This window comes from Abramis brama, assembly GCF_963993115.1.
Source record: "Abramis brama genome assembly, chromosome: 17".
Classification (NCBI taxonomy): domain Eukaryota; kingdom Metazoa; phylum Chordata; class Actinopteri; order Cypriniformes; family Leuciscidae; genus Abramis; species Abramis brama.
Window position 1 is genome coordinate 17,834,178 of NC_139979.1, and position 16,690 is coordinate 17,850,867.

The following is a 16,690-nucleotide window of genomic DNA, read 5'->3' on the forward strand; positions in this document are numbered from 1 at the left end:
TACAACTCACTCATTTCAATGTTTATTTTCATGCACTACAGTAGTGGAAACTTATATGTGAGAGTGTGTCTGCCAGTGTGAGAACATATAACACAGCATACAACAACATTATGTTTATTTATGTATGAATGTTGCAGTCCTCAAAAATGACCTTCACACTGGCATCAAAAGTGAATAAAAAACCATGGCATATATTATACTTGTTTATCTATCTATCTGTAGATAGATAGATAGAGATCATTAGACATTCATCAGGAACAAGGAAGAACCAATCAACAAACCACACCACACCTCCATAACTTGTTTTTTTTCTTCCCTCCCACTCTTTTGTCCTATGAAATGTGAAAATAGGTGGTCATATGTAAATCACACATGCCTAGTTTTTATAATTTCCTTGTTCAGAGAGCTGGCAGTATCTCTTCAGACTTGATACAGGTAAGAAGCACTGCACTCGTCTACTTTTCTCAACACAAACTGTTGGTTTACTTTCTCTCTTTCCATTTTCACCGTTCGTTTCCTTCTGGTGTCTTTTCAAACTCCAGTGTTGTCTGCAAGCCATGCATTTTAACATTCTCCTGAAAGAATTTAAATCAAATATTGTTTTTTATTTAAGCTTTTTATCTGCTTGTCGTTTCTGAAAATTATTTGTGATGTTATTGCTTATTTGATTTTTTTTTTTCTTTTTGATCAACTCTATAACAACATAATATTTCTCTAACACACTCTCTAACATTTGCATGCTGGTTTAAGATATTAATAACATATCACTGCACAATATCATCATTTTATTAACCTATTAGATCAGTTTGAAGATATAGAATCACAACATATCAAGTATTGTGTTAAACTGTAACACTTTAAGAATTTGTCATCGGCGTTGTTTTAAAAATAGAATTTAAATGGCTACAACATCATCACTGACTAGTTCAGGATTTCTGTTTTTTAATAAGTAAATTGATGAATATCTACATATTTATAGGTGATGAACTTTAAAAAAAAAATAATACATTCAATCCCAAAATGTTAGGCTATAATTTACTCGCCTTCATGAGGATTCAGACATTCTTCTGTAGAACACAAAGGATGTTAGGACGAATGACAGAATATTTTTTCCATACAGAAAGAGAACGGTGACTGAGACTGTCATTCATTCTGCCAAACTTCTCCTTTCATGTTCCACTGAAGAAATTAACATGGGTTAGAAACAATAAGTGATAACAGAAAAAGGGTGAACTATCTTTTATGTTCCACTTCCCCACTATTTACATACAAACACAAGCCCCGTCAATGCGGTCGGCATTTTTTGTTTAACAAAAGCTTGCACAACCGGATCGACATCTTGAATAACTCACTTCAGTGAGCGTTTAAAAGAAACCACATGTTTGCATTCTTTTCAAAATGATTGCATCACAATGATGGAAAGATTAATGGAACGAGTCACTTATAACCAATGAGAAAGCAAGGATGTTTTCCTGATGTTTATCTTTTTAATTAAATTGTCAAATTAAATTCTGCCAATATCCAGGGCTATTTAATTTTCTTAACTTAAAATTTGGTTTTATTTACTAAAATATAAAGGCAACTGTAGCCTATATTTTCATGTCTATTAAGACCCATTTATACCATGTGAATTAAATATAAAGCCGAATACTTAAACTCTTAAGCATTAAACTGTCAAATTTTGACAATTAGGCATAAAGTGTTACAAATGGAGAATTTCTGTAAAGCTGCTTTGAAACAAAGTGTATTGTGAAAAGCACTATGATAAAAAATTGACATGAATTGTCTGGAGAACATTTCATTTTATGTAGGCCTATCTTTTTTCTACACACTTTTAAAGTTGTATATAGCCTAAAAATGATGCAAAAAAAAAAAAAAAAATCTGTTAAATTTATTTATTTACAAATTATTATTTTTTAGAAAGCGGAATTACACAGCAATATCAAATTAATAAATAAAACAAGTGTAAGTTAACAGAGATTTGACAGCCATAAGCTACAATAAATGTTTCAAAAAATTCTCTCAAATTTTTTATGGACCAATGTACTAGCAAAAGCAATGTACTAACATTTCCACATATAATGACTTGCTGCTCTCAATTATTCCTCTTTTCTTTTACAGCCTCTCTTCATCTGACAGACTTGTTCCTGTAAAACATCTGCAGCAATGGCAAATTATGTCCAGCTGGTGGCAGTGTTGAGCCTGTGTGTGCTGGCTGTTGTGGTCCACGCTCAGAGTGAGTTCCTCTCATTGGAGATCATACTGAACTATTACTTTCTAGTCTTAATCACAATTTATCTTCTTTCAGTGCTTCGCCTTGTCATTTAGCCATGATCTCTTTCTCCTATTGATCTAAAACATTTTAATTTGCTTTCTCTTTCTGATATAATAGACGCAACTCCACCTCCTCCTAGCATTGGAAATGAGATCTGCACATTCTACACTCAGGGTGGGACCCTCCTTCTGGACGGGCCGAAGGTCTTTGAAATGATGCTGATCGAGTTTGGAAGGGCAATCCAGGTCTGTATACGTTTTCTCAAATCATAGATAAATCAGCAAACATGATTATATGATATTTATGTAAATAGGGAGTGCTATGGGGCTCATGGAAAATTCTCTCTCACTCTCTTGGTAGACCTTGACCCCAATGGTGACTCAGCAATGGATGGACGATGTAGATGAGGATCATGACAAACATCTCAACATGGCAGAGTGTGCCAAACTCGTCCAGAGAGTCTCCGACTCCATTCAGAGGCCTCCTCCGCAGTAAACAAGAATTATCGACTGATTGAAGTTGCTTATACATGTACGGAAGTATATGTGCTAAAAAAATAAAAAAAGATCTCGCTTATTTAGTATGTAGGCCAATAGCTTCATCTCATGTAAGGCTAATCTTTAATAAACACTGTTACGTAACACTCGACATTTAAATAAAGCAATTTATAGTTTGAGGAATAACTTTAAAACCAGGAATAAATGTATCTTTGGAAAATTAAGAAATAAAATCAGTCAGAAACACTGTTGTGATCTATGACGTTCAACTGGTACAGACATTTTGTAGTACTTTTGTACACAGGTTTGGCAGTTGATGGCAATGAAAACAGGCAAAATAATAAATGATCTTTACTACCACCCACACCATAGGGGTAAAGTACAGGGGTGAATTCAGGGTGATTTGGACACTTTTTTCACCGGCCCAATGAAAAAAAGAAGCAACTTTTCTTGCTCGATTTTTCTTGCTCGTCTTTCTGACTTCTACCTTCAGACCTATTCTGCTTCTTCGACTGTACAGGTACTCTGCTGCTAAAGCAATTAATGTCAATTTTTGCTCTTTGCATCACCAATCAACACTACGCCACTAGTGTATCTACAGAGACGGGAGCCAATGAGTGCGAGTATTCTCTCTCGAATGCATCACGGGCCAAATTCCACATACAACGACTCGCCACTTGGTGGCAGTGTATAGGAGGATGCACTAGTGTGCCCATTGTAGTGGTTGATGTGCAACTATGCAAATAACACCCATGCATACAAGAAAATGGCTTTTTGAATAACTGTACACTGTAGTGACCTCTGTGCGTGAAAGGGTTAAAACACTAAAACAAACAAAAAACATTATGACTAGGGCCTACTGTCTTCAGTGGGGAAATGTTCCTTCGCATGAGATTGCAGGGATTCCTATATTGAAATGACTGCATTTCAACTGCAGAATTTCATTGTAAAGAGGTGTAAAACCCTTAATGTGTCAAACTTTTTAAATTAGAACCAAACTACTGAATTCACGGTTAAAGACTCCAAAGAAGGCCGAAGTGTGGAGGTTTGACTGGTTAACGTGACCTAAATCAGGCCCTGGATGTCGTAACTACACCATCTGGCTGCAAAATGCATCCATTCTCCATTCAAATGTAGGCCCATCTGTAAAGACTGCAAGCAACATATAAATCATATTACAGTAGATATGTTACTGGTGCCCAATTATTTTTGGCGAGCGCCTAACTCTTTCCCCACCAGCATTTTTCTAAAAAGTTGCCAGCCACCATCAGCGCCAGCATTTTTGATCATTTTCACAGTTTTCATGACCCCCAAAATATTTTGCTGTATGAATTTCCGTTCTTTAAAAAAAAAAAAAAAAACCTTTTTATTCTAGCTTAACTATGCATTTTTTTTTATTTGATCAACACTTGAATATGGGTAAGTTTCGTTAAAAAAGCAACATTTTCAGCAAAAAGCTGAAAATCGCGTTTTTGTCAAGGACTAGGCCTACATCCAAATCGGATTCAGTACGATGATCAAAACATACCGTATATGGAGTAGATCGAGTCCATCAACACTCCCAAAGCTTGCACAGTCCTATAGCTCGTCTTAGGTCCACATTTCATTCGGCAACATTATCAGTTTTGATTTATATGCTGTTCAATGTTGATGCTCGCATCATGCATCTGCTTACTTAATGGGATCGCTCGTTTCTGCTTCTTCTTTTCCTGTGTTTTGACGATTTGATATGGAGTTACTGTACTCTTTCAGAAGGTGTGTACTAGCGCCCCCTAACGTATAACAGTGTTGAGCAACTGCTGTTGAAATGAATGGGAATGTTATCAGATATGAAGTAAGCTATAGACATTCTTGGTCTCAGAAACCAAATGAAGCATCGGGAGAAACACCTCAAATGCTCTAAAGTGAGGTTAGATGAGAGAGTTGAGTCGGTTTGAGAGCGAAATTCAGGAGATGGAGTGCTAAAGCTTGAAATAGCAGCTTGAGTCTGCATACTGTTGATCATAAATGCCAGCCTAAAGCAACTGCACATGAAACAGAGAGACAGAGAAGATGGTGAGACAGTTGGACAGGAGAAAAACAAGGTCACCATTACAGTCTGTGACCTTTGACCTAACCTGTTTTACTAGCAGACTTTCAGTTTAAGCTGAAATCTGTGACTGAGGTCAGCAGGTGCCAGAGGGGTGTTGCCTGTCTGCGCCTGTCTTCTGCTCTCTGTTTCATGTTTATTAAGATTTGATGAATGGAGTCTATCTATTAAAAACATGTTGATACAACTTGTGGTGCTTTTGGCGTCTTTGTTAACTCATCTTGTGCTGCCGTAAAGACAGAAGCAGGCGAATGCAAACAAGTACGAGGAGACAGATAATTAAGGCTGTTAGGAAAAAAGAGATGTGAATGAGATGAAAGTAAACAACAAACGCGATACAGGAGAAGGGCTGAAGGAAAAAAGGGGTGAGCAGCACATTCCTCTTCCTCTGTCTCTGCTTCCCTTGTTCAGGCTCTTCAAAACAACAGCTGGAGCTCTCACAGGTGTGTTTTACTTGCTGAAAGCTGAAACATATGAGCTGACTTTGCACGCGCACACACACACACACACACACACACACGCACGCACACACACACGCCAGCATGCTGATGCAGCAAACACACACTACTGTTTTTCAAGAGTTCAGCAAACAAAAGTTGAAAGTGCGCCTTCTGCACATTTATCATCACTGAGATGCACAGACGACAAGACGTATCTTAAGTCACACTTCAAAATGTATGTTTTACAAAATGTCGGACAAAATTATGCAAACACATGATGCTGGAACTATCTTCACTTCTCTGAGATTTCTTCTTCTTTTGCAGATTTCGTATATAATGCAATGTAATGTGATATAATATAATTAAAAATAATGCCAAAATAATATCACTCAATAATTCAAAAGGTTTCATTTGTTTTTGGTTTACACCATCATTTGTTTTTGAAAACATTGGTTAATTTAAACAGGCAGTATCAAATTCAGCCTTCATCACAAGCTCAGCACTCAGTTTTATAGATATATTTTTAATTATAATTAATATTTTAATTATATGGTCTGTATTACTGCCATGATTCCTCAAAAAAAAAAAAAAAAATGTTTTGGGGATTTTAATATGACTAAACCTGACTAGTTTAAACCTACAAAAGTCCCTTTTAAGGTTAGATCAAGTAGAAACATGCTTAAGGTAACAATTGCTTTTCCAGTGCAGAAACGCCAGAAACATAAAATAGTTTGCATCTTTTTTTAGTTCTAGAGTCTCTGCTGTCTCCGTACTCAAGAATCAGACAGTCTCATTCATGAGCAGAATTTATGATGCATTCTGACATGCATAAAAACAAAAAAACTAATCATTGATCATGTGTTCATCTGAATGACTGAAAAAGTCACTGAGAAAATGCATAGTTAGCAACCTAGACAGGTTTAAGGTGGTGTGTATGTTTGTGTGTGTATCCCAGAGACAGTCTCTGCTGCAGGAAACAGGGGTATCCTGTTTTGCAGTAGACTCCCATTGTTGCGCTGATTAAACATACACTAATACACACTCCCACACGTACACACCACACCGCGGCTACTGCGCTGTTAGTGATGAGAACGGAGCGAAGTGTCCGAGATCAATCAGATGTGATTCATAATAAACACATTTGCCTGGATGCCGTCACACAAGTGTCCCATCAAGAAACACTGGACACCATACAGCAGCACACACACACATTTGAGCATTGTGAGTGTTGTCTAGTCTTTCTGTCTCCACGCGGCCATCCATTACTCCTGACCGTCCATCCCCCGTCTGTTTATTTATCTGTCTATTGTGTAACAGAGACGGTTTACACTGTAATTACACTAAATCGTTTCAGCCTGAGGAGCTTGTCATGGTGTGGGTGTCATTTTTCATATTGGGAAAATGACGACGGTCTCTGACCAAATCATTGTCAATTCAATATTTATTTTCTTGCAAATTATGGACTTCTCCTTTATCTCCTTGATATAAGGAAATTGATTATTTCAGCAGGTTCATGCATGAAAGTTGCTTTCTGTTTTCAACTCAAATATGATTGTATTTTTATTTTAAAGTTTGTTTCAATTATTGGTATAATTTAAAAAATATGCTGAAGGCATAATTATTAACAATTAATAATGGATTTGTATATAGCACACACACACTCAACTGGTTTTGCTTCAGGACCCAGATATTTCATTAAGTGGTGTAAGAGCATCAAAAGCGTAGAGAAGAAAAGGAAAATGCCCCTTAAATCAATAGTTTAATCTGTATAGGCCACATAATATGCAACAATTTTAACGTCATCGGTTGAATAGAAAAAATGAGCATACCATTCAAAAGATAGTTCACCCAAAAATGAAAATTAATTTCACCCTCAAGCTGTTCCAAACCTATATAAGTTTCTTTGTTCTGCGGAAATTAAAAGAAGATATTATGAAGAATGTTTGTAACCTAACAGTTTTCAGTTCCCAATGACATCCATAGTATTTTTTATTTTTTTTTCATACTATGGATGTCAATACAGGTTTAGAAAAGGGTGTGTAAAAATGAAGACAGAATTATTCATTTTTGGGTGAACTATCCCTTTAATGTTTTTGAAAGAAGTCTCTTATCATCACCTGGTCTACATTTTTATTTTTTACAAATAAATACAGTAAAACCAGTAATCATGTGAAATATTATTATATAAAACTCAGTTTTACTGAAGTTTTATTTTATTTAAAAAAAATGCAACTTCTCCATTCCTAAAATATATAGATTATATACTACATTACTATATACAGTACCCTACCAGTCAAAAGTTTGGACACATTAAGGGTTTTTTAAAGTAGTCTCTTAATCTCACCAAGCCTGTTTATGTACAAAAATACTGTAAAAACAGTACTGTATTACCCTGTATTAACTTGCAGTGTATCATGATTTTTAAAAACAATTATAAAGAAATCAGCTAAAACTGTTTTCAACATTGATAATAAGAAATTATCTTAAAATGATTTCTGGAGGATCATGTGACACTGAAGACTGGAGTAAAGATGCTGAGAATACATGCTTTGATCACAGGAATAAATTGCATTTTGCATATATTACAACAGAAACCAGTTCATTTAATTTGTAATATTTCACAGTATCACTGTTCTTAATGTATTTTTGATCAATTCAAATTAAGAGACTGCTTTCAAAAAAATGAAACACCTTTTGACTGGTACTGTAAAGTTTGACAAGCTTATTTATATTTACAGTCAAACTTATACATGATTAAATGGTTTGTTGCATTTTCCCTGCTGTCTGTGACCCTCTCACTATCACAGCAGAATGGACATGTGACCCATTTTGGTTTGAGAACCACTAATCTTCTTACATGTTCACATTTACACAAACATGGCTGAAGACTAAAAAGTGCTTTTGTCTTCATGCGTGAGACTGCCATAGTCATCATTGTTTCTCTCACAAAAGAGGTTTTGCCAATCACTAATTCTTTCAAAAACACACTCTCCTGATGAACAATCACCAATCCTTTTCGCCTTTCATGTCTTTCTCTGAGAGGCAGGCAGGAAAAGCATATAAAACTCCATAGGCACTGAGAAACAGCGAACACACGGTTCCCACTCGCTCATGTTAACCAAGGCAAACTACAAACAAGCAAACAACACACACACACTCAAAAACACAGAGAGCTCTACAAAACCAAACACCTAATAGCGGGAGATAAAAGTGCTGTTATTTCCCACAGAAATTAAAATGTCTGTCAGTACGCGTTACGCCTCGGCTTTTCGGCGTATTTTAGTTTTCATTGCTCACAATCAGTGCTGATCCTCTTTGAGACCAGAACAAAATCCTCTCACATTCCCCTGCTAAGCTCTCATAACTTCTTCTCTCAGTCTCAGCCAAACATTGAAGGCTATGTTATATAAAGATTTATTTGAGCAATTATTTTTTTTTTTTTCAGAAACTCCAGAAAGAACCTCCCCCTAAATCCCCTCTGATATAATATACAGTGTTGCATAGGATATAAAATGGTACAAAGAAACATAAAGACATTTAAGCTTAATGTAAAACACAAAACATAATCGTACAACACAGAAGCCATAAACAATACAACAATAAAACAAAGTTTAAATGTTTTAAATCAACATATTGATCATTTTTATTCACAAAGCCAAGTCTTGGAGACTTGAAAAGACTTCTGTGAATAAAGTACCGAATGATGTACAGTAAGACCTAGAGAATATGCAAAACAACATTAACAGCCAACGACTGCTTAAGATTTTCATCTCGCCAGCTTATGGGTTATGAATATGTAACTTAGTGAATTTGATAATTATTCTTCTCCATATTCACCGCAACTCACATGATTAAAACCATCAGATTTTGTGTGACTTTGGTGTTCTCTGAGAGAGGGGAATGTGTTAAAGTTATTGTTTATTTTCATCGGCTTATTGTAAAGTATATGGTGTTCTGACAGTGAGAATGATTAGAGAAAAGGCGCTTTCAACTACAAAACAAGAACTGTAAACAGATGTGCGCAAGATTTGCTATAATCTCAGAGACAGATATCCTTAATCCAACGTCATTCAGTCAAACTAATTTTCTGTTTCTATACATAAAGTTTCATTTGGAGTTGGGACGCAATTAAATAGCTGCCAAACTGCCATTTGGACACAATTAAGAATGATACTATAAGAATGTAGTCTGTGAGTAATGAGCGATTCTGTAAACACTACATGTATTACTTAAGTAACAGAATGCGACACTTTCCTAAAGGCCACTCGGAACTGTATGTATCCTACCCAAGATAAAAAAGACACCTGCTTAATATTAACACATCGTTTCAAAAGAAAGGGCTGAAACAGGAAATGTTTGAGCTCTTGGTTTGGGGTGTGTCATGTTTGCAGATTTCAACACTTATTAACTAAGAAATACCTGCCAAACAAGAATCCTCATCCCAAAACTGTCACTCACACAGAATTTAAAAATATACCAGAAACGAATGTACTGTCTGTCATTATTTACTCATCCTCATGTTGTTCCAAACCTGTATGACTTTTTTTCTTTCAAAATCTGAGGACTCTTCCAGGCAGGACAAAGAAATTCTGAGGAAATTCTTTTCCATCCAACTACAAAGAATAGGTACAGGAACTTTCAAGCCATAAAAGTATCATAAAATAGATCTAAAATACATAAGATAGTCTGATAATCTTCCACACCAGTGAGCTCAAGAACCGGATCCATCATATTTGAGAATGACTCATTCAGACGAATCATTAGATTCATTAAAAGATCACTCATTCTGTTCAAGAAACAGGTCCCAAAAAGAGCTAAGATCAATATTTTTGTCTTAAAATGTCACACAAAACTTATGGCTTCAGAAAACCTGGAACATAGTGTGTGATATGATGACTAATATAGTATGATCCTTAGATGGTGCTTTTTAAAAACTAAAAGCTCCAGTCACAATTCTTTGAAATTGCAGGGGAAAAACATTGTCCTCTTTTGTGAGCAGAAATAAAGTCATACGGGATTGGAATAATACGTACATTCAGATTTTTATTTTGGGGCGGGGAGTAACATTCCTTTAATTAAAGAGATATTTCACTTTATATTTCATTTAAAAAGTTCTCATCATTCAAGTCATCATTTACTTACCCTCATGTTGTTTCAAGCCTTTATTACTTTATTTTGTCTGTGGAACACAAAAGAATATATTCTGAAGAATGTTGGTAGCCAGACAGTTTTGGTTACCATTGATTTCCAATGTCTATTTCTTCTTTTATGTTCCACTGATGAAAGAAAGATCTGGAACAACATGAGAGTAAATGGTAAAAGCAATATCATTTTTGGGCAAACTATCCCTTTAACTAAAGACAAAGATAAAGTGAAAATAGTCTGACTTCACTGAATTTCACTAGATGTTTGAGTTCCTCTCAGATTTGGATGAGTTTATTATAGGAGGGCTTGTTTGGAATGACAGCTCCGAACCGCCAGAAAAGGAAGAAGCGGATGAGGCTAGTAAAGATGCCAGGGGTGTTGGGTACCTGAAAAACAAAAAAAAAAAAATATGACACTTTTTCCTTTACCTCAAACCACTGTCTCAGGACAGTCTCTTCATCGTCTTACCATGATATAATAGTCTTGGAGCTGAAGGCCATACAGCGTCCATGATGTTGATGTGAAGAACGTAGCGACAGTCAGGGAAAAAGACAAGCGCTCCACAGACCCCGTTCGCACAATATCCAACTAGTGGAAATGAAGAACACAAATGTTTTTTTTTTGTTTTGTTTTTTTTGAGAGGAGAAAGATGCTTTTGCTACTTTTTACTGATAGAAAGCACAGAGAATTGAAACATGATGCAGGCAGGACTCAAACTGGTGTCCAGACCCACTCCAACCAGACCTTGTTATTTACACTCACGCATTGTCTCTCTTATAACAAGCTGCTATTGACACTCGCAGACAGGAGGGAATGATGGAGGGAAAAACAGGAAGCAACAAAAGGAGGTACGAGAATGACAGGAAATACACCACAGGGCACAGGACAGATAGACAAGAGCTGGACTGATAAATATGGAAGAGGGAAAGATCCAAAACAGGAAGATGGAGACTGCGAGAGGGCACAGAAAAGAAGGATGGATGGAGTGATTAAGAAAAGATGGAATGCTGGAATGTTACTACAAGACTTCACACCATTTTACTGGAAAAAACAAACAAAAAAAACAAGATAAGGACAAATGTACAATTATTTTAGAGTTGATGTATGCTTTATGAAATATGTCATGGTGTCACAGATGACATAAATGTATGCAATAACGTTTACCTTTTAATATGTAATATTTGGTGATGCATGCAATTACATAACTTTAAATGTTTTATTATTTGCCATTATCACAATGCTGGAGGGACTGTGGGATGGTGGGGGACTATGTGCATATATTCTGGGTGTATTGGAAGGGGATTAAAAAGGAAATTAGTGATATTTTATGAAGAGATATATCAATGCACCCAATATCTTTTTTTTTGCTTGATGCTTTCCCCTTGGATCAGTTCAGTAAATCCCACTTATTTGTATTACATATTATTAATGGCAGCCAGGAAGATAATCACTGTGAACTGGATGAAGGTGCATGAACCCACTGTGACAGAATGGACACAAAGACTGAAACAGATACAGTATATATACAGTCGAGCCCAGAATTAATCATACCCCTGGTAAATATGATAAAAAATGGCTGTAAAAAATAAATCTGCATCGTTTATCCTTTTGATCTTTCATTCAAAAAATTGGCAAAATCCTAACCTTTCATTTAAGTAAAAGAATTGAAAGTGTGTGTGTGTGGGGGGGGGGAAATCACATTATAAAATAAATGTTTTTCTCCAAAACACGTTGGCCACAATTATTCATACCCTTTTATTAAATACCTTTTTGCAATCTCCTTTTGCCAAGATAACAGCTCTGAGTCTTCTCCTATAATGCCTGATGAGTTTGGAGAATAACTGACAAGAGATCTGAGATCATTCCTCCATACAGAATCTCTCCAGATCCTTTAGATTCCCAGATCCATGTTGGTGCTTCTTCTCTTCAGTTCACTGCACTCATCAGGTCAGGGAACTGGGACGGTCATGGCAGAAGCTTCATTTTGTGCTCCCTAACATATTTTTGTGTTGATTTTGATGTTTGTTTTGGATCGTTGTCCTGATGGAAGATCCAACCACGGCCCATTATAAGATTTCTAGCAGAAGGCGTCAGGTTTAGATTTTTTATCTGTTGATATTTGATAGAATCCACGATGCCATGTATCTGAACAAGAAGTCCAGGACCTCCGGCAGAAAAATAGGCCCACAACATTAAAGATCCAGTGGTATATTAAATTGTACACATGGGGTACTTCTTATCCTTGTGTGCACCAAACCCATCTAGTGTGTTTGCTGCCAAAAAGCTCTTTTTTAGTTTCATCTGACCACAGAACCCTGTGCCGTTTGAAGTTCCAGTCGTGTCTGACCACTGAATATGCTGGAGTTTGTTCTGGAGTTTGAGAATTTTTCTTGAAACCCTCCCAAACAACATGTGGGGATGTAGGGGTTGTTTGATTTTTTTTTATAGGCTTTCTGACCCCAAGACTCAACTAATCTCTGCAATTCTCCATCGGTGATCCTTGGAGAGTCTTTGGCCACTCAAACTCTCCTCCTCGCCGTGCATTAAGACAATATAGACACATGTCCTATTCCTGGCAGAATCGTAACATCTTTAGTTGATTGGAACTTCTTAATTATTGCCCTGATGGTCAAAATGGGGATTTTCAATTCTTTAGCTATTTTCTTACAGCCACTTTCTATTTTGTGAAGTTCAACAATCTTTTGCTGCACATCAGAACTATATTCTTTGGTTTCATTCATTGTGATGGATGAGCAAGGGAATTTGTGTTTCCTCCTATTTAAACTCCTGTGAAACAAGAAATCATAGCTGGACAATTTCATGTTCCTAGTCACCCTGGTGTGCTAAAAAAGGTAAATATTAATGGGAATATACTTCAGAGATATTTTATTCATAAAAAATTCTAGGGGGTATGAATAATTGTGGCCAATGTGTTTTGGAGAAAAACATTTATTTTATAATGTGATTTCCCCCCCATTTTCAATTATTTTACTTCAGTGAAAGGTTAGATTTTTGCCAATTTTTTGAATGAAAGATCAAAAGGATAAACGATGCAGATTTATTTTTTACAGCCATTTTTGATCATATTTACCAGGGGTGCCATTAATTCTGGGCACGACTGTATATATATATTTGAGAAAATGACAGCTGTACTGGTATGTGGTATATTTATTTACTGAAGTGCTGTCAGGGACTTTTGTATTTATTTTTACTTTGTATTTTCTTTTATTTTCTTATTCATTGTTGTTGTTTTTTTTGTTTGTTTATTAACTTTTCATTATTAATATTATAAGTAAATGTTATGTAACAGTGTTTTGTTTAAATTTTTTTAAATAAATAAACAGTTACAAAAAAATTATTATGTGGTGGTATTCCTGTCATTTTTATATTTTTCTCAGGCTTTATTTTTTTATAGGCTTATTCTTCATTATCAGTCTTTTTGTTATTTTATCACATATTATGTTTTGATTTTTGTTATATTGTTTATGTACCGCAAGTAAATAATTTACATAAAACGTACGTAACACTCTACATAAGTAAAGATTTACATAAATGTAATCTGTCATTTACTCTGCCATGCGTGTCATTGACAGTCCTGGTAATACGCTATTAGACTTCTAAATACGTTCTTTTCATCTTTATGTATTTCTATGTGCACTGGACATTTTTTATCTTTCATCTTGCACTGTCCCTGTTTGCATGGTTTTGCCCTGAATGTCTCTTTGGCTCTGACTTCTGTACCACTGCACTACGTACCGTTTCATGTGTAAATCCAAGATTATGTCTAAAGTTTTATGTAAAGTATAAAGTATAGTCAGTACATACATTGTAAACAAAGTAAATACATACATTGACAGCCAGGTATGACATCCTATTATTGCATTCAGACGGAATGCAATGATTGGACGAACATGTTTTGGTCCTGAGACTTCCTCAGAAGATATATGTACATTTTTTAATATTTAGACCACTTCTATTATCGATTGCTATCAGGATATGAAGAAGGTTTCAACCAGTTTAATAAAAAGTGTATATAAAAAACATTACCTACCCTATCTTTAAATACATGCAGGTACATGCTGACTGTGGTTTAAACATGATTAATGCTGGTTATAGGCATAGGTGTGTGTGTGTGTACTCACAAGATCAGTGAGCGGAGAGAGGTACATGCTGATGGTGAACACACTGCAAGCGAGACCCAGCTGAGAGAGTTGAGCTTCTCCAGGAGGAAGCACCATAGTGAAATACACCCAGCCCACACACAGCACAATCACCATCACCAGCGTCTGTGTGAACACTCGCCTCTGAAACACACACAGGAACAGCATACCTTTGAAAAATATTCATCATATTTGTTGTATATACAGTTGATATTGTGCAATTGAAAATATTAAATAAAGTCAAACCGTTATTCTGCTAATGTAATAGACGACAAAAATATTGTATTTATTTTTTCATTTCACCTTTTTAATCAAACTGTTATGCTGGTCATTTAATTTGTAATTAAAATATTGTATTAAATTAGAAAAAAGCTAAAAAGAAGCTAGAGGTCTTAAATTCCAGACCCCACTGCATAATCCATGACAATCACTAAATGACAAACCTTCTCTTTGGTATAATGACAGTAGGTGATGATGTATAAGGTCTGTAAAGATGCCCCAATGACGTTTACAATGATCACCGTCCCATCTCCCTTCAGTAATCCATAGTAAAGCCAACCTAGATTACTAAAAACACACACACACAAAATGATCATTCAGACTGAATGGACTTGCATATGGATTTCAATGCATGATGACCATCACATACATGAAGTTGTATGCAATAACTAACAAGAACGGCTGATGTCAAATAGCAAATACATACTTTAAGCATGTGGTAAGGAAGGGCAGAAACTGAACGTTATCTGAAGACTGTGTGGCCTTCATTTTCTTCAAGTCTGTCCTGCAAACACAGAAACGGCATGTGAGAAATATTTCCTTGGAAGACAGCATAACTTACTGGCATAGCAGATACAACAGGTTATGCAAATTCTATTTAAAAGCTTCATATTTTGCCGAGCTGAAATATTTTGTCAATTTATCCAGATAGTGAAATTAATTTGCCCCGCACAGCCTCAAAATGTTTATATGGTCAACTTACAAACATATACATAATAAAGATGTTTAAAATGCACTATAGTTTCAGGCAAAATACTATATTTACTAGTTATTGTTAATATTGTAAAATCTTAATATTGTGAGCTCTTCTCGCTAACAGTGTTGGCTAATATCAAGTTAGATTTGCTGTTGTACCAAAAATTATAGTATGTTCGCAGAACGTTTATTGAATTTGAGTGAAGGCTGGCAGCCACTCTTAGGCGCAACAACATTATAGTTGCAACCACTACAGTTGATAAATAAAAGTTTAATATAGAAATTTGTTTAATCAAAGTATTTACAGAAAACCCGAGGAAGGCACGAAATGCCACTAGACAAGAACATTATTAAATCTGTAGGCGTGCACATTTTTGCTCAGCTACATGGTAACTGTCAAATATGATTTGTCATATCAAGTCCTGAAGTAGTAGAAATTAAAGTAACTTACAATCCCGTCGTGAACATCCCGACGGTGAATATGATGCACGCACATGATAGCAGCTGCAGAAAATCCATAGACTGAAAAATCGAAAACTGAGCTGTGCTTCTGTACCGCTGTGCAATCAAGCAAATAAATTATATTTACAAAACCTATGAATCCAGCACTCATGTAACGCTGACGTCCACTTCTCTGTTTCCGTGTTTGTAATCAATGTTGAACAGCTTCCTTCACTCTGATTGGTTATTTACAGAATGATGCTGCTGATCGTCATTTTGTAGTCCGGTTGTGTAGTTTATTTTATTTTTTTTATTTTTTATTTTTTTTATTAAACAGAATTCAAGTACAAACATTTATGGCATACTTCAACGAGGATATATATTTTTCGTGTTGATACAAAATTCTGAAGAAAAAACAAAACAGAACAACACACACACACACACACATGGTAAGGGTGATGGTCCAGCCCAAAGCAGAAAGTTTCATGGCATTTTTGTCTGTCATTCATTGAAGAGATTTTGCACATAGCTTCGAATCATTCTTCCAGAGTCCTGTTGTGTAGTGAAATAAGAGGCGTAGGTGATTCCAACGGAGTTATTTTAAGATGGTTGCCACCATATTGTTTATAATATATTGAGATTTAAAACGCTGAAGTTTTTAAAAGTAT

At 35.7% G+C, this 16,690-nt stretch overlaps 2 protein-coding genes across 2 annotated transcripts; one reads left to right on the forward strand and one right to left on the reverse strand.

The window, feature by feature from the left end:
- Positions 1 to 295: 295 nt before the first annotated feature.
- LOC311066690 (uncharacterized protein) lies at positions 296 to 3,018 on the forward strand. Its single transcript, XM_084087985.1, has 4 exons — positions 296 to 435; positions 2,122 to 2,236; positions 2,393 to 2,520; positions 2,636 to 3,018. The coding sequence occupies exons 2-4, from the start codon at positions 2,167 to 2,169 to the stop codon at positions 2,768 to 2,770; spliced, it is 333 nt and encodes a 110-aa protein (XP_083944111.1). The 5' UTR covers positions 296 to 435; positions 2,122 to 2,166; the 3' UTR covers positions 2,771 to 3,018.
- Positions 3,019 to 8,699: 5,681 nt separating this feature from the next.
- slc50a1 (solute carrier family 50 member 1) lies at positions 8,700 to 16,255 on the reverse strand. Its single transcript, XM_084087983.1, has 6 exons — positions 16,033 to 16,255; positions 15,313 to 15,390; positions 15,050 to 15,173; positions 14,589 to 14,750; positions 10,915 to 11,034; positions 8,700 to 10,832 (listed from the first exon to the last, which is right to left on the reverse strand). The coding sequence occupies exons 1-6, from the start codon at positions 16,098 to 16,100 to the stop codon at positions 10,722 to 10,724; spliced, it is 663 nt and encodes a 220-aa protein (XP_083944109.1). The 5' UTR covers positions 16,101 to 16,255; the 3' UTR covers positions 8,700 to 10,721.
- Positions 16,256 to 16,690: the final 435 nt, after the last annotated feature.